Genomic DNA, 27408 nt, shown 5'->3' with positions numbered 1-27408 from the left:
AACTGATAAAGTCAGGGTTGGGTACCAAACTCAGTACTTTTTAGGGTACTGACTGAATTATCTAATGAGAACCAATTCACACTAAATCATTCGGTGCCAAATTTTAGGTAAGCGGAAGAAAGAGCATGACTATTACTAACTATCACTTAAGTTAACCAAAAGATCTCTCATGTGTGTTGGCTCTGAAGAGTGTCCCATATTTGATTGGCTGAAAGACACCAAAGGATCGGCAGCTAACTTTAGCAAGTCTGTTGCCAACATATAACAAGTTGAACCCATTGATGGTGAGGAATCTTTAAGTGGCACACTAACAGCTCTATCAATTTCTTCAGTGTGGGGGGGTAGAGCGGTTCATCTACTAATCAGAAGGTTGGGTGGGTCCCTGGCTGCTCCAGCCTGCATGCCAAATTATCTGTGGGCAAGATACTAAATTCTGAGTTGCAACTATATATGATCAGCTCCCAGGAAGATCTTTCAAGTTTTTCTACTTTTCTTCCCAAATCAATTTTGGGATGGTGTAACGGTGATCCTGTGTCATGTGAACCAGTTCCCTGCTTCCCTCTGGCAGCAGCAGGCAGCCATCTGTTGCCACTGCAAAAGTATGTGGGCCAACAGGACTCAGTGTGATTGACCCGGTTTACACCAAGAATCTAGATCACTCACAGTCATGAGATAATCTTGGACATGTTGAAAACCAAACCATTAGAATCATCAGTAACCATCACCAACATGCACTACAGTATTTTCCAGTGTAAATTAATGAGGCATGAGCATTACTGTGCAATACCTTTCCGTTAGCATTACTGACACCCGAGTCCAGCTGGGTGAAAGGAAATACATTTCCTTCATATTTGATTATGTATACAGATCACTGAATTTGAAAAACATGACTCGTTACCATAACACGTTCCTATCCTAAGCACCTTAATAGTATAGCTTTGTTTTCTTTGCCTTCCTACCTCATTCTTTTTCTTCTTCTTTTTCTTATTGTTCTGCTTCTTCTGTCTTTTCTGCAGCAGGATGGTCTCGTATCTTGGCCTGGGGTGTTCCTGAAGAAGAAGAAGAAAAAAAAAAAAAAAAAAAAACCCAAACAGGAGAAGGAGTTAAGTTCTGGACATTCTATCCAACTCTCATGTGGGCATCTATGTGTATGCCATATATGTACACTCCAGGCTAGTGTGGGAATAACATTAGATGATAATGCATTTAGTGCCAATGTTAAGTGTCACTGCAGGAGAAGGTAGTGTGGCCACATGCAGATTGTAGGAGTGAAACTGGTTAAGAAAAAAGAAAAAAACTCTGGCAATCTGAATGTTCAGAAAATTTTCTGCTAATTTTGTAGGTTTGATGTGTTTATGTTTGCACTTTAGATAGCATTTACCTCGTCCTCCTCAATGCCTGTCAAGTCCCAGCTGAAGCTCAGACTGATCTGACGTCGCTTCCACTGTTCCAGAAATAGCACCGCTGCACGATCACACAAACGAGGAACTTTAATAAAGGTTACCGTATCGCCGGGTTTCTGTCATCTGAAAAAATCTCCAATTGCAAGTTTCCAACTGCATCATATGACTTAAAAGTTGACCCCAAGTTTTTATATTAGAGTTGACTAAACTCCTCCTTTTTCAATTGATTCAACAACAGAGGGCAAGCAAAGCAAGAGAGAAATAATGCATTAATTCCTCTTAATTTGACAGTGACTTGGTGTAATTTACATTTACAGCTGCCCAACCTGAGCTGTTCCTTTGACTTATTTCTAACATATATACTCATTTCTAATGGTCATTCCCAATGAAGGATTTAACATCTTCCATCTTCCACCTCCCATCCTGCCTTTGTACCAGTCTCCAAACCAGACATAGCAGGTCTCACTACTGTCCTGCAAACCTTTGCTTTCACACTTGCTGCTAATCCTGCTATCAACAAAATCACCTCTTCACCTCTCTCATGTGCTGTATGTTGCTTTGGATAGCTGCCAACAGATGTTTAACTCATCTTCAAAACATCTGCTACATGCAGCATCACTCTTACACCCGTCGCCCTCTTTCACACACACACTTATTCTTTCTTGTTTCTAGGGACTTGTCCTTTTCTCTCCATTGCATACCTCCACCTCTCCTAGATCTCTTCCAATTGTTTCCTACTCTCACTACAGATCTTAATGTGATCTGTGAAAATGATACCCCACAGAGACTCCTGCCTGACCTCATTATTCAGCCTGTCCATTACTACTGCAAACAAGAAGCCGATCCCTGATTAATCCCACTCAAAGCTCAAACATATGTCAATCCTACCACATACCTCACCGCTGTCTTACCATCTTCATACATGTCATCTACCAGCACTCTCCCCTCTGTCACTCCTGACTTCCCTCATACAGTACCACAGTTCCGCTCTTGGCACCCTCTCATATGCTTTGTCTAGACCATCAAAGACACAGTGCAGCTCCTTCTGATGGTCTCTATACTTTTCCATCAACACCCAAACATCACATCTGTAGTTCTCTTTCTCAGCATGAAGCCATACTGCTGCTCATTGATTGTCACCTCTCTTCTTAACCTAGCTTCAGCAACTCTTTCCCACAGCTTCATGGTGTGGCTCATTAACCTTATCCCTCTGTATATACTACGGCAGAGGTCCCCAACCCCCGGGCCACGGACCAGTACCGGTCCATGAGTCGTTTGGTATCGGGCTGCGAGAGTTGGGGCCCGGGTGTGAAATGTATGGTTTTCAGGGTTTATCATTTTTTTATCGTTATTTTTTATTGTTTTTATCATTAACTCCGTTTCCCTGGGTCTTTTCCCATGTGTTATGCATAAATCTTTTTTTGGGTACCGTTACTGGTTTATTTTGTTGTATTTATCTGCAACACCTTAAAGGCCAGTCTGTGAAAATAATGTCGGGCATTAAACCGGTGCATGGCGCAAAAAATGTTGGGGATCGCTGTACTACAGCTCTGCACATCAGCCAGTTTTTCTCCATTCCTGAGTCATGCTCTCACTCTCCAAGATTGTGTCTGGTTAAAAAGCCCACTGCCCTCTCTCCTACACATCTTTATACCGCCACAGGTATCCCACCTGAACCATCCACCTTTCTAATCTTCATCCTCTTCATAGCTGTCCTCACTTCCTCCTTACCAATCTTCTGCACTTCTTTATACACCATTTATCCTCCTCTGTCATGTTTTTTTCCCCATTCATGAGCTCCCCAAAGTACTCCTTCCATCTTCTCAGCATACTTCTATTCAGTGTTTAGTAGAATTCCATCTCTATCCTTAACCACTCTAACCTGCTGCTCCTTCCTTAGTGTTCAGCCTCATGTAATTTTATACAGATTCTCTAGGGACTTAATATTCAGGTCATAAGGTTCCGACAACCTTATGACCTGAACCTTAACAAGGTTCCAAGTAGAGCTTCAACAGGCAACAAGAAGAAATGGGAGTGAGACAAACGTTTTTTTTAAGCAAGCAATTTATTGAAAAAAAGAAACAAACAAAAAAACACTTCGACTGTTTTAAGCTGATCAAAGGTTTAGGACAGCACCTGCAAAAAAACAAACAAAAAAAACAACAACAAAAAAAACAAACAAACCCATAAACACCCCTAAAACAGAAATCAAAATTCCATGATTTCCATGAGTAGCTCCACCGTTATTGCTGATCACTTCAAAAATTCATTGCAGCATGCTTGATGTAAGCGTTTCCATGAGGTGAGTGGGAACATTTCTCCAAAGGGTGCAGACAGCCACACGAAGGGATTCTACTGTCTGGAACTGTTGTCCATTTTTGTAAACTTCCCTTGCCATCCATCCCCAAAGGTTCTCAAGTGGATTTAGATCAGGGGAACATGCAGGATGGTCCAAAAGTGTGATGTTATTCTCCTGGAAGAAATTCCTTGTCCTGCGGGCATTGTGTACTGTAGCGTTGTCCTGTTGAAAAACCCAGTAGTTACCATACAGACAAGGGCCCTCAGTCACGAGAGACGCTCTCTGCAACATCTGGACATAGCCAGTGGCTGTTTGACACCCCTGCACCTCCTGAAGCTCCATTATTCCACTGAAGGAAAAAGCACCCCAGACTATTATGGCGCCCCCTCCACTGTGGCACGTAGACAGCATCTCAGGTGGGATCTGCTTTGTCATGCCAGTGACTCTGGAAAGTATCAGGACCTTTCAGTGTCCCATCTTTGGTGCTCTCTTGCAAAGTCCAAACGTTCAGTTCTGTGGCGTTCAAGGAGACAAGGCCTTTGAAGACATTTTTTGTTTTTGAAGCCCTTCACTCTCAGATGCCATCTGATGGTTATGGGGCTGCAGTCGGCACCAGTAACGGCCTTAATCTAGGCCAACTGTATCCTCCGGCTCAGTGCTGGGGAAATTTTTTGGGTCTCCAACTTGACTTTTTTGTTCCATAACCCTCAGGATCATTTAAGAAATTCGAAATGACTGTCTTACTGCATCCACCTCCACAGCGATTGTGCGAGACCCTGCTTATGCAGTTAAACAACCTGACCACATTCAAAAAGGGAACATTTTGCCTTTGCCATCAGAACACCATGACAGTGTGACTACCAGACAGAAAATTACATTTTTGCACACATGTGGCCTTTTAAAGGCATGTGGTCCTTAAATTTTGATCAGTTGTAAAACAGCCTGTTTCAGTTCAAGCATTGTTTTCAATAAATTGCTTGCTCAAAAAAAATGTTTTGTCTCACTCCCATTTCTTCTTGTTGCATGTTGAAGCTCTACTTGGAACCTTGTTAAGATCCAACCATGCCAAATATGATTTTTCGCCATTTTTCAAGTGGTCTTAAACTTTTGATCGGGACTGTATCTCTGAGCATTTTCATAACCAGCCCACCTGCCATCTCGGTATGCATATGCAAAGACACATAACCTTACCCCATAGAGACATGAAGATGGCAAAGAAGACAGTAGCAGGGTTATCGAAGAGGTGTGAAGCTTTGGCGGTTCCACAGGCAGTGCTGAGATGCCAGAAGTCACATGCTTGGTCACACAGAGGACACATGGTGAAATTGAGACGCTGGTCACACATCTCCAGACTGAAGAAGAGGGGAAAAAAAAAAAATCAAGTCTAGAGTGCCCACCATTATATAACACGTGGTTTAGTGTTAATGTTTATGACTATAAGATTAAATGAGGCTCTATATTTCTGTCTGTGGATTCACTCTCAGCTAAAAAGGCGCATGGATCTTTGGGTCTGTTACATTTAACCATAATAAATGAATGGAACTTTTAACACATAACCACAACACAAGCTTTTCTACTGTGACCCTATTCATACTTGGTGTAGGCTGAATTATCAGTCTTCCACTTCATCACACACACACACACACACACACACACGCACGCGCACATGCACATGCACGCACACACAGAGCCAGCTGAGCCTTTTGTGTGCCACCCACACAACCCTGACTAAAGCCAGATACAGCAGGTATCTGGGCAATCCCTGTCTAGTAAATGTGTGTATGGGCATATGTGCATGCAACGGTAGGAACAAATCCTTATTTTCTGCATTATGCTAGAATCAGTATTCTATGGAACATCTCATTCCATAGCCACTTTTTACAGTGTGGGATTGTACAATGATTTTCTCTCTCAAATGAAACTGCAACAGTAAAACTAGAGATTTTTGCAGTGGATTTGTAATGTACCTTGGTATATTAGTGTCCATTGTCGCCACTCCATAGCCAAACACAATGATACCCACTATGGAAGCTGGTACAAGCAGCTGGGTGTACACGCCGAGCCATGCAAAGTAAAGGCCGATCTTCTCGCCAAAGTACTTCCTGTGGGTCAGAGGTGAAAGGAATAGTGCAGTTCATGGTTAGGGCACAGCAGACTGAATTAGGCAGCATGTTAAACAGGTGTGAGGATCCTGATGCTGTGTTTGACCCCAAAATAGATTAAGATTGCTAATGCTCTTATTATTTGGGGCGTTCCCTCACTCTGCAGAGCCTCTAAACAGTACCTTCTTACAGACTGGTGTACAAATTCTGCCTGAGCAAGATCTAAAGACTCCAACATGGACTTAATGAACCTTAACAATGGATAAATCAATGGCTAAATCTGTACTACTTACTGCAGACAGTAATCAAAATAGTATTAGTAGTTACACTATTTAGTTACACAATTTAGAAGTACAAATCAATAGAATGTATAGTAAATAGCAGTATCAAGTTTTCATAATTGTCAGAGGTTTATTACCACAAAGCAAATGTGTCCACATGTAATGAGCATAAGCAAAGTTCTTCATTCTGTGTAATTTACTGAGTCAATATGTCATAATTATGTCAGTACATAGTATTTTAGCCCCTCACACAGCCTATGCTATTGGGTGTTCTATTGGATTTCGGTCAGGCGAGCACAGGGGCCACTCTTTGGTATCAATTCCTTCATATTCCAGCAACTGTCTGCATATTCTCACCATATGAAGCCGAGCACTACATGAAACCCATCAGTGTAGGGTCTGACGGCAAGCCCATGGATTTCATCTCCATATCTACTGGCAGTCAGGGTGCCATCTGTGGATATATGCCTCCCCAGACCATCACCGACCCACCACCAAACTGGGCATACAAAATGAGCTTACATGCAGCATTACATTCTCCACAGCTTCTCCAGACCCATGACTGTCACGTGTGCTCAGGGTGAACCTGCTCTCATCTGTGAAAAGCACAGGGCACAAGTGGTGGACCTGCCATGACTGATGCTCTGGTTCTATGGTAAATGCCAAATGGGCTCCACAGTACCAGGTAGTGGTAGGGGGAAATCGGGCCTTCAGGCCACCCATATAAAGTCTGCTGAAGGTCATTTTGTAGCTCCTGCAGTGCTCATCCTGTTCCTCCTTGCACAAAGGAACACATGCCGCTCCTGCTAATGGATCCAAGGGTACTAGGGTAACTTCTGTGCTCCTAGAATCTCCTCTATGTTCTTGAGTCTGTCAATATTGGGTCAGGCTGAGATATAAGAGTTGTAGTTGTAACAAATATAAATTCTGTATTTGTCAGCCTTACAAGGTAGTTTGGCTAATAAGGAAACATTCATGACCAGTATACACATGGTGACTAGTAGCGCCAAAGAACACATGGACATGTAAATATCTTAAGAACCATTTCACTAGCTGGGCCCACGTCCTCATTTTAGGTTTGACAGCATTTTTTAGTAGATAAAGGCGAATGGCTTAAACATGAATTGAGCTGCGGTTTGGGGAAGGCCTCGGAGGGGACTGGCAGCGGCTCCCGGGCCTGGCAGATCCCCATGTACTAATGAGAAGTGAAGAAGTAAAAGAATTGAAAAAAGGGGAGGGCGGGTGGTGCATGAAAATGAGAACAAACAGCTTGTAGAACTGGGGGTGTCATATATAGATAAAAACCAGAAGGGCCACGTTTTGGAGGCGTGGTCCCGCTCCTGATAATTTATCTCCAATTCACACTTCCATGTCAATGTGCTTCAAAATTTAGGTTAACATGTATGATTCAGAGTAGGTGAGTAATCAAAGTATATTGAAATTCAGTTCAGTAACTATCAGCAAGCAACATTAACCATAATACACTGAAATACATCACAACTATGCAGTAAAGTTGTACTACATCTTTCATTAATCAGGTGAAAGAGTCAAATTAAATTAAAAGAAAAACTGAAGTCTTTATGTTGATGCTGTGGTTACTTTACCTGACTAGATCAATGGGTTGGTACTTGTAAAAGGCTGAGTATCTAGCCCACTCTTCATGCAGAACCTGACAGACAAGACAAAGCAAGAGGGAGGGAGAGAGAGCGAGAGAGAGCGAGAGAGAGAGAGAGCGAGAGAGAGAGAGAGCGAGAGTCAGTGTGGGTGTATTTTGTCATGTTGTAAGTTGAAAATGATTCTCAGAGGTAGAGCTCATCTGTAGGCAGTAACACTCTGATTGGCCGAATTAAACCTCAGTGGATGAAGCCAACAAGCTGCAGTATAAGTAACATTATCCTGCAGCCAAGTGAAATGCAGTAAGAGAGGAGGAAGACCGCATTATGAAGCCTGGTGCTCCTCATGCTTAAAAGATAAAAATCTAACAAGGTATGTGGTTGAACTAGAACATGTTACAAAAACTGGAGTAAACAACGCAAACTAAAGCTCAGTAGTTCAGAAAAGTGGAGGTCCCTTTTTGAGTTGCTGGGAGTTAACATGTTTTGGACAGCTGACTTGATTGAGACAATTCAGTTTTCATAGCTGTAACACATCACTTAAAGGAACAAAGGGGGTGACAGGAATGAAAGGCTGAGTCAGTGCACCTGTCTGTCGTTCCTCTCCTCCAGGTGTCCGATGACCTTGTAGTCACCCTGAGCAGCGAGAAGAGAGGATGAAAAGCATGAGTGCACACAGGCGCATGACAACAGGCAGCACAGTGCACTTGTGGAAAACATGTAGGAATACAGAAATTAAAAACACTCGAAATACAGTATTCAAAGTTGTTAAGAGCAGATAATGTGGTAAGAGGAGGTTGTCTGAACTGTTAATATCAATCAAGTTAGATGTCAGAATTATTGTCCGTTTTATAGCTGGCTAAACCACAGGGCCATACCAGTGTATATCTTTAATTTAGAGCCAAAGACTTTTCAGAAATTGAAATGATCATTTTAGGTCAGGCAAGGCATATAATAGACTCCAATTTGTTCATTTAAGTGGAGAGTTTTCTACACACTAAGGTTAAATATGGAGATCCACAGGGTTCTATGCTGGACCAATTCTATTACACATGCTTCCCTTAGGCAGCATAATTAGACATACATTTTAATTTCTATGCAGATGATACTCAGGGTTCTCCATCTATGAAAGCAAATGATACACACCAATTAGATAAGCTGCAGGAATGTCTTAAAGAAAAAGACTGGATAACCTCTAATTTACTGCTTCTAAAATCAGATCAAATTGAGGTTATTCGACTCACTCCTAACAATCGTAGAAATCTGGTGGCTTCTTGGCCTCATTACATTGGCTTCCAGTAACACCGTAAGGAATCTATTATATTAAACAAATACTTAGGACTTCTTTCCTCCATTTGTGCAATGTCTTTAAAATTAGAAATATCCTGTCTAAGAGTGATGCTGAAAAACTATTACATGCGTTTATTTGTTCTAGGAAAGTTGATCCAAAATGCTGCAGCAAGAGTACGGACAGGCACTACAAACAGAGAGCTTATTTTTCCCCCATACTGGCTCCTCTTCGATCACTGTTAAAGCCAGGATTATATTTAAAATCATTTGTCCTCACATACAAGATCTTAAATAAGCCTGCTGGATTCCTTGTGGTTCCTAAGGTATTTGAAAAGGAATGGGAGGCAGAGTCTTCAGCATTCCGGACCTGTGGAAGTAGCTCCCAGTTTGAACTCAGAAGACACTCTCCCTGCTTTTAAGTTCAGGCTTCAAACTTACCTTCTTCTTAAAGCTTAGCTGGGGCTGGATCAGGTGATCCTGAATTGTCTCTTAGTTACACTACAATAGACACGTGTTGCTGGGGCTTTGCATGATGCACCAAGCATTTCTTTTTCACTCACGTCTTTTCTTCTCTGCATTTAATTATCAGTTATTCATTTCTGGCTCTCTTCCTTAGTGTGGGTTTTGTCCAACTTCCCTCCACTCACCCTCAACCAGTCACAGCAGATAGCTGCCCCTCCCTGAGCCTGGTTCTGCTGGAGGTTTCTTCCTGTTAAAAGGGAGTTCTTCCTTCCCACTGTCGCCAAGTACCAGCTTAAAGTGTGTCATATGTTTATTGGGCTTTTCACTGTCACATGTAGGGTCTTTACAATACCAATTGCCTTGAGGTAACGGTTGTTGTGATTTGGTGCTGTATAAATAAAACTGAATTATATTATCACACACAAAGTATAATTAGACCATCAAAAATTAACACAGAACAGGTAATTCTTCCTTATATATTAACTTGAGGAATCCCTGCACTAGTCAGTATTTTGCTACGTCATTTGTCAGAGTAAGATTTCTACTCCAAGAATCTTTCCACTCACTGAAAATTGAAATCTAATAAAACACATTAAAACCACCAGTGTCTCAGGGGACTTTGCACTTACATCGTGAAGAGGGAAGGCAGCGTCATACACGCCTTTAGCTATCAATGTGCTGATGCCTGAAAGAGAGAGCAGAGACGTGAGACAACCCCAAGAGAGTTTGAGTGTCATTTATGAGGGGTTTTCTTCTCCTGCTAAGCATCGTGAACTGCATCCTCTGAAAAGACGACAGCTTTTATTTGCAATGAAACAGCAAGTGAGGTTTCAACCAGAAACTCAAACAGCTGGCAGTGTTTTTAAAAGAGTGTTTGAGCCACTTACAAAGAAAGGTGTAAGCACATTTTTTTATTGAAACAGAATTAAGGATTGAGGTTAAAATAACTGCTTCAGGCTGAGGGGCAAATTAATTTTTAGACAATGTAAAAGAGCACCTCCTGTTATTTATCCAACATCCAGTGCTCCATACCTGAGATTCGATTTTTGAAGGATTTGATTTGTTGAAGGAAATTCATCAATCCCAAAAGGATAAAAAAGAAGATAAATGGTTCTTTCCCTACATCTATTACTGGGATTGATGATGGCCTGTAGCCTGTACCATTTTATAAAGTCTTATTTTCAGTGTCAGACAGACTGGTTCTGTCTTTTGCCCTTGAAAGTTTATGCGTTAAATCACGACCTGCCCGTTACCTGTCAATGTCAGGGGTGGACGCTGATGCATGACACGGCATACACAACTCTCTCTTCCATCAAACCAACTACGGTAATCAATTATCAGTGCCTCAAAGGGGACACGGACCTATGCAGCGATTATCTGTGCTATTAATGAACATCACGACCAACACACATACACCTACGCATGAATGCTCACTCAACCAGCCAGAAACAACCACAACTCCCAGTGGCCCCTGCTTCAATCTCAGCCTGACCCAGGAAGTATGACCCACTTGTAGGAGAGATGGAGTAGAACAACAGAGACAGAGAGGGAGAGTGTGTGTGTTGTGTGTGGGGGATTGTGTGTGCCTAGGGAAAAAAAAAAAAGAAGAGAAAATAGAGGTTAAAAAGATGCAACTCTGTTTTTCATGTCCCTTCTTGCCCTACAGCTTCATCAGTACCCGCTGGCTGAGACCTTCTGCTGTGATGGGCAAGCCAACCAAACATATGGTGGACACTAGAAATGAAACGGGGACCAGCATATTATATGGAACTGATGGGCATTATAACTGCGATGGACAGACGCAACCATAATCTGCGTCTAATTAAATGCTACAGTTATATAAACAGGAAAGAGCTGTATTAACAAGGAATCAAGGGATACCTGATACCATGCAGTTTTTTCATGTCTCATACAGACAAACAGTGGTGGATATATTTCAATGGAAATTCCAATGAAAATACAATGAAGCCTTTAAGACAGCCGTCATCTGCGTGCCTTGCATGTTTATTTTCTAGATTACCTCAACAAATTATGGGTCACGCACAATTGCACAAACAAAGAGTGCGGCTGAACTTACATATTGACTTTACTGCTGAATGTCCCTATGGGTGTCTATGGTTAAAGGAAATGTTATTGAGCAGCCTTTCTAGGAACGGCCTGGTGGGAATAGGTTGTTGGGAAAACGATCTCTGTGTCATCCAACTATGCAGCACAGCACTCATTGTTTAGACAACCAGTTGAACGTCACTTTATCTCTCTAGTGCACAAACAGCTTGCATGGCTCCGCAACCTTCTAGAAACAACTTCTTCCTAAATTAAAAATTATTGCTGTGTAAAATTTAACTACAAATGTATAGTTTTACCTTTACTGCTTTACAACAGAGCATAAGACAATATGAGATGCTGGGGTGTTATTTAGTTTATCATCATCGATTCAAATAAATGCTGCCTGATTGCTTCACCCTGTTTGAAGGGTGCTATAAACCAGTGGTTGTAGTCAATCTGCTGTTATACCAAAGGTCATAAAATGCTCAGTATTGCATACAGATGTAAGTAGCTGGAAAAGAAAAGCCACCAGATTTCTTTAAGTTTCTTGAAGACGTTTCACCTTCATCAGAGAAGCCTCTTCATTTCTAAGACCAAATGGTGGAGAGACCCAGGTATTTAATCCCTAGTGGGAGTGTCCCTTAAGAAGGCTGCTGACCCACGATCGATTATGTGCCTCATCGCATGAGCCAAGGTATTAAAAAGGGTGTGGGTCATTATCAGCAGAGGTTTCGGGTGAAACCATTGTGAGACCTTGCCTCACCCTATCATGTGACCTATTGAGATCAAGTCTCAGAGCTCAAGATGTGAGTGGGCGTCAAGGCATCTGGGAAGGCATCTCAAAACTGGCTCATAGTTAGCATACGGTTGCTGTGGTAAGCCAACCCAAAGTGGACAATGACAAGACAATGTTGTTCCATTTGTCATTCTGTTTCTTCCTAGTTCAAGTCTGACCTTTTTTCCTGTGCATCTTTGCTGATTTGATGAAAGCCCAATTAGGATAACCACCTGTTTAAAGAGCGTTCTTTACACATGTGTGTTCCTTTTCTTTCCTTTCTGGCTTAGAGGGAATGTTTTCTGCCCGGTGTTGTAGGATCCTGATTACTCCAAGTTTATGTTCCAGAGGGTGGCGGTGGAGTCAAAGAGTAGGTACTGATCCATGTGTGTGTGGGCTTCTGGTACACTTCCAATGTTGAGGTTTCCATTCTCCTCAATGTGCACAGCACAGTCCAGAAATAACAAACTATTATCCTTTGTGTCTTCCCTGGTGAACTTTATGTTTTTATCCACTGAGTTGAGGTGAACAGTGAAGGCTTCTATATCTTGAGTTTTGATTTTGACCCAGGTATCATCCACATATCTGCAGCAGTGGAAGCCTACTGAAAGTCCAGTCACTTTTCTTTCCGAGTCCCTTAGATTACCATGACCTGGATTACTGAGAACCTACACATCCATATTGTATGCAAACCGATTTTGAAGCAGGGTTTTACTGTCATAGGCTCTGATGTAGACCAGTGGTTTAAAAGTTTTTATGGCACACCAAAGAGCAAAGCAAAATTTTAAGTGACACCCATATTTATATATGTGCAGAAGATAGCCTTTATGTCATCTGGAACACCAGATCCTTTGGCATAAAAAAATAAAATATTTGCTTTCCAAGTGCATCTTTAGCTCACTTGGCACTATGCTAGCATTACTCAACTCCTCCAAACAAATGATAAATTCAGGCTGAAGGCTGTGGACATCTCCACAGCAGCTGAAGAGAAAAAAAAAAAAAGACAGGTAGCTTTTGCAGCCTTTTTTCCCCTTTAGGTGGTTTTCTCCACACAGCAAGGTCAGTTTTTTTACTCCACACTTTCAATCGGGGCCTCAGATTTATACTGATATTGTACATTTTAATTTTATTGATAATTTTTATGCAGCTATAATAGCAATGTTTGGTTGTCAAAAATCACAAGGCACACATGAACTTTCCTCAAGTGTCTCTCCACACTATCTGGGAAGAAGCACTGGTGTAGAAATAACCTAAAATGAGTGTGTTCTGGGAGTAACCAATGACTGACCAAATTTCAGGAGGCTGGGAAGGATATGCTTGGAGGAGTGTTGCTGCTCTCCAGCAGAGGTGAATGAGATCAGTTATACTGCAAACCATTTTAGACTAGCAACATGACAATAAAAAAATTTAAAAGATGAGTGAATAACTTAGTGACTTCTATTAGGCACCAATGCCTTCAGCAAGCCACATTAGATCTGCTATTGAATGTACATTTAAACACTGATAAAGCAGAGGCACAGCAAACTTCTAATTAAATGCTTTGTATCCTCACCTATGGTTTGACAGGTTCGTGCACACACCGTCCGTCTCAGGATCTCATAAACCTGTGGAACATTTCAGCTTTTTAGACTGGAAACATGGACTAATCTTGGAAAAATATGATACATGAGGGAGCGATGTAAACATAGAGACTTACTATTCTGCCCCTTGTAGCATTGTCAAAGAAAGTGTCTTTAGATGTGATGTTGTACCTGAAGGAAACACAACCAATGAACACTATGGTATACTATGGCAGGGCTGCTAAGGTTTTTGCAAAACATAGTCTTTTCAACTTTAAGCACAAAATACACTTGGAACAACACCAAACAGGTGGCTGTGTGTTCCAATTTTTTTTTTTTTTTTTTTTTTTTTTTGTTAGTTAAAAAAAACCCCACAAAAGGTGTAGTGACTTTTCTTTTTTTTCCTTACAATAAATGATTTGACATCATTTGTTGTTTAGGTTAATGAAAGGCTGTGACTATAGCATCTATAGTCAGATCAAACTAAGGACCAGACCAACTGACTTTTTCTTATCATTACTTAGTCTTATTTTATATTGAACATAAGCTCATGCTCTTAGAAACCATAAAATAAGGCTCTATAGAAAAAAAAAAAAAAAATCTGTGTTCGTATTCATCTCACAAGTGTAGCTTGTCCCTGGAGAAGCAGTGTGAAAGAAATTTGGTGCGTCCATGATCTTGATGTGGTACTTTAGGCTGGAAAGGCTTGGTCAGCGTTCTCCACACTGTGCTCATACTGGAGCCGAATCCAGTTTCCTCTTTGAGCTCATAACTCTGGGGTAACCAAAACATACAGAGTTAACCATGTTACTACCTGTTAGATACACACATCCAAAGAACTTAATGTCTGAGAATCAACGAACGAGCACTGAGTGGTACTGCAGTAATAATCCCATGTGTAAATATAATTATGGGAATGACTGTCTCTGTACTTTTAACTGAATTTGAAAAAACTGGCACACCAAAGTCTTAGATTTAATTTCTTAAATTTCCAAAACCCTTAAGTTTATTGTACTGGTTCCACATTATTCTCTTTTAGCCATTATACTTGGTGGGGAAAAAAAAGAGCTACAGAGACACAGTATCAACTTCAACTGTTTTCTAACCTAACAAAAAACTGCTACAGTGAAGTACTCTGATCTTACCGTCTTGGTGGGGACTCTAATCTTGAGAAACTCGGCCTCTCGACATAATACTGGCCATGGTGCGTGGACTCTGGTAAAGCTGGGGCCATGGCTCTTTAACTGAAAAAACAAAAAGAATTAAGGTATGTTTATGTAAGCAGTATGGGAAATTAAACATGCTAATCAGATCCAAACACAGTTTTGATTGCCCATGATTCAGTGTTTACAAGCACTTACCATGACTGAGCTTGTTTTCTACCAATAATGCTGTATTGCCCTCAACTTTTTATGCTTGGGGAAATGTATCGGCAGACTGCTTGGCTGACAGTACCTGCTGTTTAAAAATGGCTTACCAGACCATCTGCCAATACTGCTTTGCAATCCAATACAGCAGACTTTGTTTTAGCAGGAGACACCTAAATACATGCTGCTCTTCACTTGATATTTTTGCTTCTCAGTGCTTTTTCCCCTCGAGGCCTTACAGTTGACATCTGCAAGGGCCAACTCAACATTTTGGTTCAACACTGAATTTTCTTTGAAATCAAGCCAGGTGCAACCAATCCTTGCCATCATTCTGACCTACTGAAAAGCTTTGGCTAGCCTGTTTAGCCAGCAGCATTCCTCTGATATCTATAAAAAATAGATGTGTCCTTTGCTCCTACAGCAAAGCCTGGAGTCGTTTGCCGTTTGTTGGTGCAGAATGTTCCTAACACATTGGAGGTTTTGTTTTTTGTGTTTTTACCCCCAACTTCAAATGTAACGTATTAATTGTATGCAAGATGAAATTCTGACTCATCTAACTGCTAATGAATCATGTTCCAGTGCCCACACGGTAATTAGTATATTAATATTAATATGCATTAGCAAAATTTGATAATTGGTTGCTTCAAATAGCACCAAGAGATCCATGATTGAATTCCTAAATATGAGCACAATGACAAAACTTCTTCTGGATTCCTGTGGCTCAATATAAATAGAAAGTATAAGTGAAGCAACACATTTCCAAGAACTTTGCCAAAAAAAAAAAAAAAAAAAAGTTTGCAGCAGGTCTGATGGAGCTGGTTTTTAGTGTGAGTGAGAGTGTAAATGAAATGAAAGCGGAGCCAGTGGGGGATGACAGCCAGGTAACCTTACCCTCCTTAGACCCCCCCATTAGGTTCTGTAAGAGGGGGGGAGTGAAAAGAGAAAGGTGGTATGGCAAATGACAGAAACCTGAAACTATTCCCTTTCTCCTCTCGACTCCTACTCTCCTGAGATCTTTCACTCCCCCCTCACCACCCTCCCCTCCTCACATATATTACTGTAGCTTGTGCTGCCCGCTAGACACTGTTTCACTGACTGATTGACTGCCTCACTGTCACTCTTACTGCTCTTATTTCATTATCATCTCTCTCCCTCTGTCACATCCACACAGACTTTAGTCCCACACATCGCATACAGCTGAATGTGAAGGCACCTGAGATTCACCTCACTTTAATAAGATGTATTTGTTATAAATAATCCATATGTACACACACACACACACACACACACACACACACACACACACACACACACACCCTTTACAGATGACCAAAAATACAAGAAAAATAACTAAAAGAAACACTCAAGTGAGTTGAATGTGAAATTGAAGTGCTTTCACCTTGTTGTTGTCCTGTTAAACAATCACCATGATCTGTCACATCACAGTATGTTTATGTGTCATGGAAAAAAGCTTATCTTTCTGAGGACTTGAGAGGTTGTTTATGCTCATCAGGCTATAAAAGGGTTACATAATTCATCCCAAACAGACAGATACTGTAAAAATCAAGGAAATTGAAGACCACTACCACTCTCCTCACGAGTGGTCGATCAACAAAGATCATTCCACGAGTAAGAGGTGTTAAAGTCTAAGGGTTTAACCCAGAGCAACGTCAAATCAAGCAAAAGTCTGCAACTAAAACTGGTCTACTGTCTTAGGTTTATGGGTCCACCACCAGGAGATCGCTGAATGTGTGGTGTGCATGGCAGGATTAAAACAAAAAAAGGACATTGCTGCCCATCTGCAGTTTGCTAAAGATCACATGGATGAGCCAGATGGCTGCTTAAACAATGACTGTTATTGGGATGAATAAGACCAAAATAGAAGTTTTTGTTTTACTGATAAGTTTTATGTTCAGATAAAGGGAGCTACTCCACTGCAGGACAACAGTGTTATCACACCTGTCAAACATGGTCTCATGGTTTTCAGCTCTTTTGTATAAGTTATATAATGAAATAGATATTTGAAATATTAGCATTTAGCAATTCCCAGAAATCTTTAGTTGAGGGGGAAACGGCAACTAAAAATATTTGACACCAGACAGTTTTTTCTTCTAGCAGATATTAGATCCTTTTCCTCAAAAACAAAACCACAAAGTCATATCATACTTGGATTTTTTTGTCTCCTTTCTTTAATCAGATACTCTGCGTGTGTGTAGACCACATCCGTGCAACACTGAAAATACTATAGACCTCACAGATTTTCAAGAAACCCCTGAATATTAGGTTAATATCCCAAGAGACACATGTTATACAATCTGCAGTGCCTGGCCTATATTTGTGGGCATTTATTGATTTATATTTCAGTTCCTTTTCAACCTCCTTTGATACTCCCACAATTCATCTAATCATTTCAGGAAAGTTTTCTTTTCTTGTCCAAATCAAAATTCAGATTCATGACAATATTCATAATACTAAAAGTAAAAAATTTAAACATTTCTGGCATTATCAACTGTATTCCTTGTCATAAGTACCGTTAATAGAACTGTTGAACTTTACTTCCTGTGTTATTGTTAGATAAAGTTTTTACAAAATTTGAGTACACGTATCCAGAGACTACATTTCCCCCCCGAGGTCCCTCCACACCCCCAAGGGTTTACCCTCACCCCTTTCCCCATCTGCCATCATCAAAAACGCAGACACTTCAGTCAATTTAGGACAAAACAATCCAGCAGGTGTCACTCCGCACTGACCTGGTTTTTCTGTGTTTGTCAAGCAGTAAACTGATGGCTGAAAATTTTGCAACCTTACAATGGACTGACCATCTGCCACAAAACTGAGAAATAAGCAATGAATTGCCGATGCACTCCATCTCAACTTGCTCCTTTGCCTTTTTTGTAGCCCCTTGCACCAATATTCTGTTTCACCTGCTTAATCAATGTTTATCATCTTTTTCTCTATCCTTTCCTCCCTCTTCCTCAACCTCTCTTCCCATCGCTATCGCTCCATCAAAAAGCAGAGGATATAAATACCTTTTAGCCTGGAGAAGGTTAATTAGTAAAGGGATTTCCAATTAGCTCTTTATCTCTGTTGGGGGCGTAACTAGGCCGCAGCCGGGGGCGTCTTTGGGTAGGAGGGTGGTGGGTTATGAGAGGGTGATCAGGTGGGTGATGGGATGGCTGGGCAGAAAAGTATAGCAGGAAGTGAAGAGAAATCAAGAGAGATGAGGGGGACTGGGTGAGTGAGATAAACGAAGATTATAAAAACGAAAGCAACAAACTGAAAAATGGGAAACATGGGCATAGGCAAAATTCCAAGATTGCCACCTCCAGCATCGCCTCCAAATCCCAGAGTTAAAGATGTTAACATTTTCATCAGGAGTGACAGTATGGACAAGATTAAAAATTAGTATTTCAAAGGGAGAACTCAGGTTGAGTGTTTGAGAGAAAATGTTAGAGAGGCAAAGCTGAGATAGTTGGACAGGTGTAGAGGAGGGATATAGTGGATACCCTGAACAAAGGATGTTGAATATGGAGCTGCCAGAGAGGAGGAAAAGAGTAAGACTTCAGAGGAGGTTAATGGATGTCATGAAGCAGGGCATGCAGAGGGTTGGTGTGACAGAGGAGGATAGTAGAGGGTGAGACGTGGGCAAATGATCTGCTGTGGTAACCCCTACAGGGAGCAGCCAAAAGAAGACAAAGAAAGTGTCTACAGAGGTCAAGTCAGATTTCTATAGGACCAGAAGTCCTTTTACAACCACAGCTATCGCTATCTGGTGGCCTTAAGATAGATGCATGTTTGAGGCACTTTTATTTTCCAATCCACAAGGTACGTCTATCTTTTACAGCATCTATAGCTAGGTGTTAGGATGACATCATCTGTAACTTTCTACAGATCTCTAGGTGGTCGGATGATACCTGTAGGTAGCTAGAATTTCTCTTTGTTGTTAAAATCAATTAGCAAAAAACTCAACTGTGTTAGCACTGTGATGGACTGGAGACCTGTTCAGGGTGTACCTTGCCTATCACGAAGCCCCCAGCAAGAAGTCATTCCAAGCATCAAAAATAAATAAACTAAACGCAGGAGGTGCATTGCATTCAAACTAAATGCAATGCACCTGTTATCAAATAAGTGATACTCTGGTGTGCCAGAAGCACAATGCACAGACAGATGTGTATAGTGTAAATATGTATGTTCATATTCTTACAATAAAAATCCAGTAAAATATTAGTATTCAGTTTAATCAATACCTCATCTAAAACAATAAAGAAAAATAAATTAAATGATGACAGAAATCCTGAAAAATAAGCAAAAAAGAAAAAAATTCAAATAAAATACTGTAAATACAGGCTTCAACTGCCCAGGTTAATATGCTGCGCAGACCAAACAGCACCGTATTTTTCGAGTCACTCACGTCCTGGACACAAGCAATCGCCTGATATAATTGTGGTCAAATCAGATTTGGTATTTGTAAGAGTGCAAATCTGTTCGTCAGAAAGTGACATTCCAAGTAACGGTCAATGTATGAGACATTTAAGTTGGAATAAGGGACGAACAAATTTCGCTCATTATACAGGATGTCCCGGCTAAAACGGGACATTTGGCAGCCCTACACACAACTCACTTCCCACTAACCGTAGCTGACAACACTAAATAACACTGAGAAATTTTGAGAGGTGAGTAAAGGTCCCATTTGAGAACAGTTAAGTATTAACCACTTTTCAATAATATTAACCTGCCCGTCATACACTTTCATGTTACCCATATAACTATTAGCAGTTACCCGTTAGCCACATTAGCGGTCTATTATCATGACGGTTTTGGCTAGCTGCTAAGGCTAACAATAACATAATTGTTAAAGTCGAGGCTAAGCTTTAACGGTCATCAGTGTGGCCCATCTGTAATATTAACAGAGTTGATTTAACAGTTATTTTGGTTCAGAAAATGTTAAGTCCCAGATTTTAAAATATAGAAAAGCCTACCAATAAATAGGCAGAAACAGTAGCAAAGCCATTTTACCAGCTCTAATCACTCATGAAATATGATACCAAGTAACCACAAGCACAGTATTACGTCACACAAGCCAGAGACCTTGTTTGTTTTTTCTTTGTGGTATTAAAAATCATACAATAGCAGTAAAATACTCCACATCTTAGTAAAATATGTAGCCTATTGTTATATTTCCAGGTAGACTGATTTATTATGGATTTTGTAATGTGCAGCATGTTTTTCATGGCAATTCACCCGGGTCAAATATACAGCAGAGTAGGAGGTTTTCATACACCTTAGCCTACTTCTGAAACACACTGGTCTAGACTAGCAAGGTGTTCTACACACACAAGTGTTGTTGGATTTTTGACCCTATTCCATTTTATACTGAAAACTATTTTTTATTTAATTAATTTAAAAAAAAAAAAAAAAAAACAGTGCTTGTGTATTAGATGGAGAGTGCAGTCAAAATGCAGGTAACCTACACTTGATACTGTGCATGCATATACTCTGTTACAGACAGGTGATGGACTGAAGCGGCAATTACTTTGCTGAAAAAGTGTCTACGTGGGCAGAACAGCACAAAAATATTAGCAGAGCACCAGTTTCGGCTCTGCATTTTTATCTACATAGTGCTGCATTCTCGCAGCACTTACTGCCAAATACACAGTCACTGTATTGGTGTAAAATGGCAGAAAAATAGTTTCATGTATAAAAATACTGTATGGGTTGCAGTTTGCATGTATAGCACAAGTATAGAGCTGTTATTCATTTGGTTAATTAAAACTAAGGCAAGATGCCGGATGAATCCTAGCATGGAGTCCACTGCAACACAAATATGTTTTATAAGACGAATGGAACATACTTATTTTTTCCAATTATTAATGTTCCCATGCCTTCATCTCAAATACTAACATTACATTTAAGTGTTTAAAATGTTTAAAAAGAAAACTTAACTCTAGTCTGTTTCTAAAAACCCCATGGACTGAAATCTTCACAAGTCCCAGCTCTACTTCTTCAATTAAAATCTCGCTCTGATTTAATTAAGTGTGTTCTCTAAGAGGATGTCCCTAAGAGATCAAAGGTCAGCGCAATAATCCTGAGACACAATCAACAAGTTTGACATTTTAGTCATTCTTCTTTACCAGCATCCAATTAATCTGAAGTCAAACAGGTTGGGCACAATTAGGGTCATCTTTTTAATTTTATATAAGTATACTTTGCCACTGGTGATGCTCAATGTATATATAATAACTTTAAAACAGAACAGCAAAAACTATTCCTACTAACTCACCCAAGAATAGCTGTAGCTCAGGTACGTAGGCCATCTACCATCTCAGAGTTGGTGGTTCAATCCCTGATTGCTCCAGTCTGCATGCCAAAGTACCCTTGGGTAAGATACTAAGCCGTGAGTTGCTCCCGATGCGTTAATCAGAGTGTGAATGTGTTCGATTGATTGATTGATTGATTGATAGATTGATAGATAGACAGACACATCTTATAAAGTTTGTATCCGTCTTGTGTGAAACGTGTATGAAAAGCATACAAGAGTGAAAACAGATAAAATCCCTTGAAAAAATTATATAAATGAAACTTGTATGTTTTGGATACTTACTAAAACAATATATGACAGTAATGAGAAAGTGGCCACTTTCATGAGTAAATCATATAAGCCTTATATGATTCACTATATGAAGTAGGCCACATCTTATGCAAGTCTTTTATAAGTTTTTACTATTTCTTTTCCATATGGAAAGGAACATTTTAAAACACATACGATTCTGACTGGGGGAAAAAGACTAATGTTACCAACTTCAAAATGCTAAAACATTTCAAGCAAAATGACATTTGACATTTATCATGACCCAAGCAGTCTCGAGTGAGACACTTATTTTGAGGGATTAGGGTTAGTGTAAAAGTGTCTTCCAAAGCCTTTGGAACACATTTAACTACCAACGTAGGCCATCGGTTAATTACCTGCTTTATTTTAAGTTAGAGGTCCAGTATGTACTTTTGTGCTTCTGTTGTATGCACTTGATTACTATGATTAATGTTGAACAGCTTCACCCAATTTTATTATGTGCACACAGACTACAGTGGAAAATTGATTTTTGGTACATTACTTATAATACATGTATCTGTAAGGCTGCTTCTCACCCAGTGAGGCCTATAAAATGATGGAAGGAGAGCAGTTATGTTTGTCAGAGTGCTTGCCACTTTGTTCAAATTAAGGATATTGGGATGTTTCTTTCTCTCAGTGGCAGATTTTACCCCTAGATCCGTGAGACGAGATAAAGAGCTATTAGTCAGTCAGCTAATCTCATCCTGGCTTAGGCCCATTGCCACACTGTCAACAATCTGATTAATACTAGCCTGCAGACTCCACACACTGCCAACTGGCTGGCTGCCAGCCAACACACACACACACACACACACACACACACACACACACACACAGCAAAATGGGTATCATACACACGACAAGCCCTGCATTGGTAAGTTAGACACTACAGTACACTATTATGTCTCAAACATTTTAGAGTACATGAGACATTTATTCTGTTTTTGCCTTGTACTGTGTAAAAAAAAAAAAAAATTCTATTTTTTTTTTTACTTTACGAGCGAAACAAGTAAGCATCCCTTAAATTTACCAATTGAATTCTCTTGTTGAATCCAAAGTGCAGCAGAAGCTCATTAACTGACAAACGGAAGTTTAGCAATAACTACATTTGTACAACTTTGTGGCAGTGAGCTTGGAGCATCATTACCACAAGCAGGCAGAGCACATAGGCCATGTGTTGTGCCAAGTGCCATGCACGCGCACACACATACTCGTACAAATAACAAAAGCAGGACAGAGCCACACAAGCTAGCACCAGTAACACACAATGACAGCGAAAGTGATTTGTACGTGTCAAAACAAAATTAGCCATTTTAGGCCAAAATAGGAAATCGATGCAAAGGTCAGAGCAGCAGCTGTGTCAGCTAAAGTGACCAGAATTAAAGGCTGTTAGCACCAATGAAACATCAAGGCGACTGTGGATGCTGACTCCAAAATAAACAGGATCTGCACTAACTGGACATTTTATTAGGTACACCTTGCTTTTACCTAGCTTGGACACCCTTTTGCCATCAGAACTTTCTTCGTTTTCATGGTTCAACAAGGTGCTTTAAATATTCCTTTTGCTTCATAGTGACATATAGGAATCACACAGTTGCTGCAGATTTGTCCGCTGCATATCCATAATCCACCATTTCCTAAAGGTGCTCCGCGGGATTGAGAGCTGTGACTCTGGAAGCCATTTAAGTACAATGAATTCATTGTCATGTTCAAGAAACTAGTTTGAGATTATTTGAGCTTTGATGCTCAGCTGGTACTAAAGGTCTGCCAAGAAACTACAACCCCCCCCCCCAATATCAAAACACCACCACCGTTAGCCCAAACAGTTCATACAAGCCAGGATGGATCCACGCCTCATTTTATTTGTGCCAAATTCAGATCAAAATGTCACAGGAGTAATTGAAACTCATCACACCAGGTTGTATAACAGGTACCGTTTCCTGTTCTTAGACAGAAGTGGCAGCCAATGCTGCTTTCTACTCCTTCAGCCCATCAGTTTCCAAAGTTTGACATGTTGTGCATTCACAGATTCTGCATACCTGGGTTTTAGCAAGAGGTCCAACAACACGAACAACCATTTCCAACAACCATGCCATGCTCAAAGTCACTTCTTCCCCATGCTCAGTTTGAACTTCTGCAGGTCATCTCGACCTGCCTTAGTGCATCAAGTTGCTGATATGTTAAACTACAATAAATTAAAATTAAAATTTAGACTGCCAGTAACCAGAAAACAGCAGCAAAGGTAAGCCACAAGGTAAGACTTTTGCAAAAGTCTTGCGGCAAAAGGTGCGTCGCAAAACATCTGACGTGATGAAATCACTTGTGGTAAATAGACATAGCCCAGTGTACGGGGACGCTGTAGAATGTGCACACACTAAATTCAACTTGTTGAGCTGATAATTTAGCTATATTCAACAGTGAGCAATCTCTGTGTTTTTAGTAGACACAGATCCATCCATAATGGTAGAAAACACTGACAGTTAAAGGTTTCCTTTCTGGAGGCATTTACGGATGAAGGCAGAAGGCTGAATGACTCAGGCTTGACTTTTTTCTCCCATCACTCAGGTTTGCAGGTTCGGTGCAGCTTGCACCAAGTTATGCATCAGTGGGTTGCCCTTGGATACAAGCCATTTCTGACACAGAAAGCTGCCATTCTCTACAACCACAATGTTACTGAAGTTTCCGTGAAACTGTTATTAGTTGTAGAGGTTTTTGTTTGCTTTTATTGGTGAACTTCAGTGATGAATTTTGTCCATGTTCCCCACAATGCTGACATTTATCTTGACTTTCCAATTTGTAAAGCATCTCCATTTTGATGCGTGTTTATTCAAGTGGCAAATTCCTTGTATCCCCCCCCCCTTTTTTTTTTTACCCTCCCCACACCTCAGGAGCCCATAGAGTCATGGGGTGTCTAAACCAGTACCTATGAAAATATTTATTTTATGTAGAGGAATAAAGTTTCAGAATTTCACATAAGTAGACAGAAACTGGCGATATCGTAATATTGTTTTGACTAAAATATAATCACCAACTTAAAGCCCCTAAAGATAAACCTACTTTGCAGCTGCCCTAAATTGGGACCTACTCATGTAGTTTTTCCTGTTATTTTGTTCCACAGCAGCAAGATGATTAAAGAAGGTTGAACACTTTGGTACAATCAGCAGAAACCTCAAGACAAGCATTTTGCTGGAGCAAAGTACAACTGCTATTGTTACACACAGTCTCTCCCACCTCCTTCTACTATCTGAGCCAGGCTCCTATGTAGGCGCTCACCTTAAATAGCTCAAGATAGTGTTACGTCAGATCCTGTGTAGAGGTTCATCTTCAAAAAGCCTGTGAAGTCAGTGAAGCTATAGAATTTAGCCTGTGTTCAAAAACACATTAGAGTTTAGTGTGTCAAATTATAATCCCGTTTATTTCTCAAGGATTTGGGATAAAAAACACAAAGCTTTTGGGTTTTCTTCCCAAGCCTTAATAAAAGCTAATGGTGTTTACATATACCTGAACACTAGATCTACGTCTGGACTACTAAAGAACCCACTGGTAGTAAGTAGCACATTTTTCACTCCTACCACCAGATGGATTACACATGTTTAAAAAGCATCTACAACCTTGTGCAACCATAAAAGCTTCAAGCTTGGATTCATGGATTTTCTCTGGTACATAGTTGTAAAAGATCTTCCCTCATTTGGTGATTTGATAAGGTGTTTATCTGGTCTGAGGACTGGTGGTTGGTATAGGATTTGTATCATATTCATGCTCAAAGCATTTTGTATCTCTGAAAATGAGGACTACATATAAAAATTGCTCTAATTCCCAAACGGATAAAGAAATACTTTTCTTAACCCTTGAATTACAGCTGAGAGTCTGTACTTCAATCACATCTTGATTGTATGATTTTAAATCAATCACGAGTGACACAGATTCTTAATCCATGGTATTTAATTTGATGTTGACCCACCCTTTGCAGCTTTGGTAGAACGGTCAAACACCGATGTCTGACGAGTAGGCCTTGCTCACAGTCTCTGCTCTAACTCATCCCAAAGGTGTTCTATTGGGATGAGGTCAGGAAACTGTGTATGCCAGTTACGTTTTCCACATCAAATTCGCTGATCCATGTCATTATGGACCTTTGCTTTGTGCTTATTCCATTTGATGATGTAAGGCTTGGATGCAGCTGATCGGTCATGGAAACCCCTTCCATGAAGCTCTATGCCTACTGTTTTTCAGCTAATTTGAAGGCTACATGAAGTTTGGAGGTTTCTGGCACAAAGTGGCAACCTCTGTGCATTATTCACCTCAGCATTGGATGACCTAGCTCTGCGATTTTACGTGTTCTACCACTTAATGCCTTAGTTGCTGTTGTTCCCAATTGCTTCCTTCCACTTTGTTAAAATACCACTTTCAGTTCCACTTCCCCTTATCCTCATCAGAGTCGCAGGGGGGCTGGGGCCTATCCCAACTACCATAGGACGAGAGGTGGGGTACCCCCTGGACAGGTCACCAACTGACACTATTTAGAATGACCAATTAACCTGATCCCACTAATTACATGTCTTTGGCCTGTGGGCGGAAGCCGCAGTGCCTGGAGAGAACCCACACAAAAATTCTGAAACTGATATCGAAGCCGTACCGCACTAGAACATACATTCATAAAATCCTTATGTTACATGCTTTACTACTTGTTCCTGTGTACACAGAGAGTACATAGAGGGGAAAGTGTCTGTTAAAGGCTACCTGTCAGCTGCATTAAATCTAGTCAGTGTTGTGCAGATGAGAATAAAAGCAGAAGCTTAACATGGCCATACACACACTCACCTCTCTGTCTCTCTCAATCTCCAAACCAGCCTCTATTAGGTTAGCCTCAAACTCCTGCCTGATTAGACGCATCTCATGGTCACCGGGCTCCATTGGCTCGCCATCTCCTGCTCCTCCAAGCTCCATGAACACCTCACTGGCGCCTGCACCCTCCCCTCCTGGAATGCCGCCACCGCCTCCACCACCACCACCACCTCCACCAGGTGCCACATCTGAGGCCGCCATTGAAGGAAAGTTGCCATTAGAAACAATAGATAACCGGTCTTGTGAAACGGAGGCACTAGCAGGAGATCGTATGGAGGTGTGCCGTCGCTGATGAAAGACCAGAACATAGTCGACTTTCCGTCGGCCGTCACTGAAGTAAAGGCCTTCTCCGATGGCATGAGGACCTGAAGTTGATCCCATGACCTGTAAAACATAAATATCAAGCAAACATCAATACTGGTGCACTATATATTAAAAAAAACTAAAAGATTTAGAATAATTATAGTAGTGTATCCCAGTCAAATACAAACTGGTTATAGAGAGCATACAACACCTTTAAGCAGCAGTGGAGTTATGTAATAAGTGTTTGAATGAACTTAAACATTACTGCAGTGTTAGTGCACACAAGCACAAGTGGCTTTTGGCAGGTTCTCAAAAACACTGAAGTGAGAACCTTCAGCAGCAGAGTGGGCAGTCAGCTCACCTTTGGCTGTTTTATTCTTTATTTAGACAGAGGGAAAGCAGAGAGCGAGACTAAACATGGATGACACAAGAGGCAAAGCTCTATAGACTGAGCATGAT

General features: G+C 40.7%; 1 protein-coding gene across 5 annotated transcripts in view; it reads right to left on the bottom strand.

The window, feature by feature from the left end:
* Nucleotides 1–27408, bottom strand: part of ano2b (anoctamin 2b) — a 65019-nt gene that overhangs the window by 34108 nt on the left and 3503 nt on the right. For all 5 annotated transcript variants that reach the window (XM_019347182.2, XM_019347183.2, XM_005460415.4 and 2 more), the window contains exons 2-13: nt 26623–27030; nt 14976–15074; nt 14453–14604; nt 13968–14022; nt 13824–13875; nt 10080–10135; nt 8287–8334; nt 7690–7754; nt 5670–5804; nt 4894–5054; nt 1382–1464; nt 960–1049 (exon numbers count right to left, since the gene is read on the bottom strand). In XM_019347182.2, coding sequence (XP_019202727.1) covers nt 960–1049; nt 1382–1464; nt 4894–5054; nt 5670–5804; nt 7690–7754; nt 8287–8334; nt 10080–10135; nt 13824–13875; nt 13968–14022; nt 14453–14604; nt 14976–15074; nt 26623–27030 — 1404 coding nt within the window. The remainder of the gene's footprint in view (nt 1–959; nt 1050–1381; nt 1465–4893; nt 5055–5669; nt 5805–7689; nt 7755–8286; nt 8335–10079; nt 10136–13823; nt 13876–13967; nt 14023–14452; nt 14605–14975; nt 15075–26622; nt 27031–27408) is intronic.

The sequence above is a fragment of the Oreochromis niloticus genome, linkage group LG17 (assembly GCF_001858045.2).
Source record: "Oreochromis niloticus isolate F11D_XX linkage group LG17, O_niloticus_UMD_NMBU, whole genome shotgun sequence".
NCBI lineage: Eukaryota > Metazoa > Chordata > Actinopteri > Cichliformes > Cichlidae > Oreochromis > Oreochromis niloticus.
This window is presented reverse-complemented; position numbering and strand designations above follow the sequence as displayed.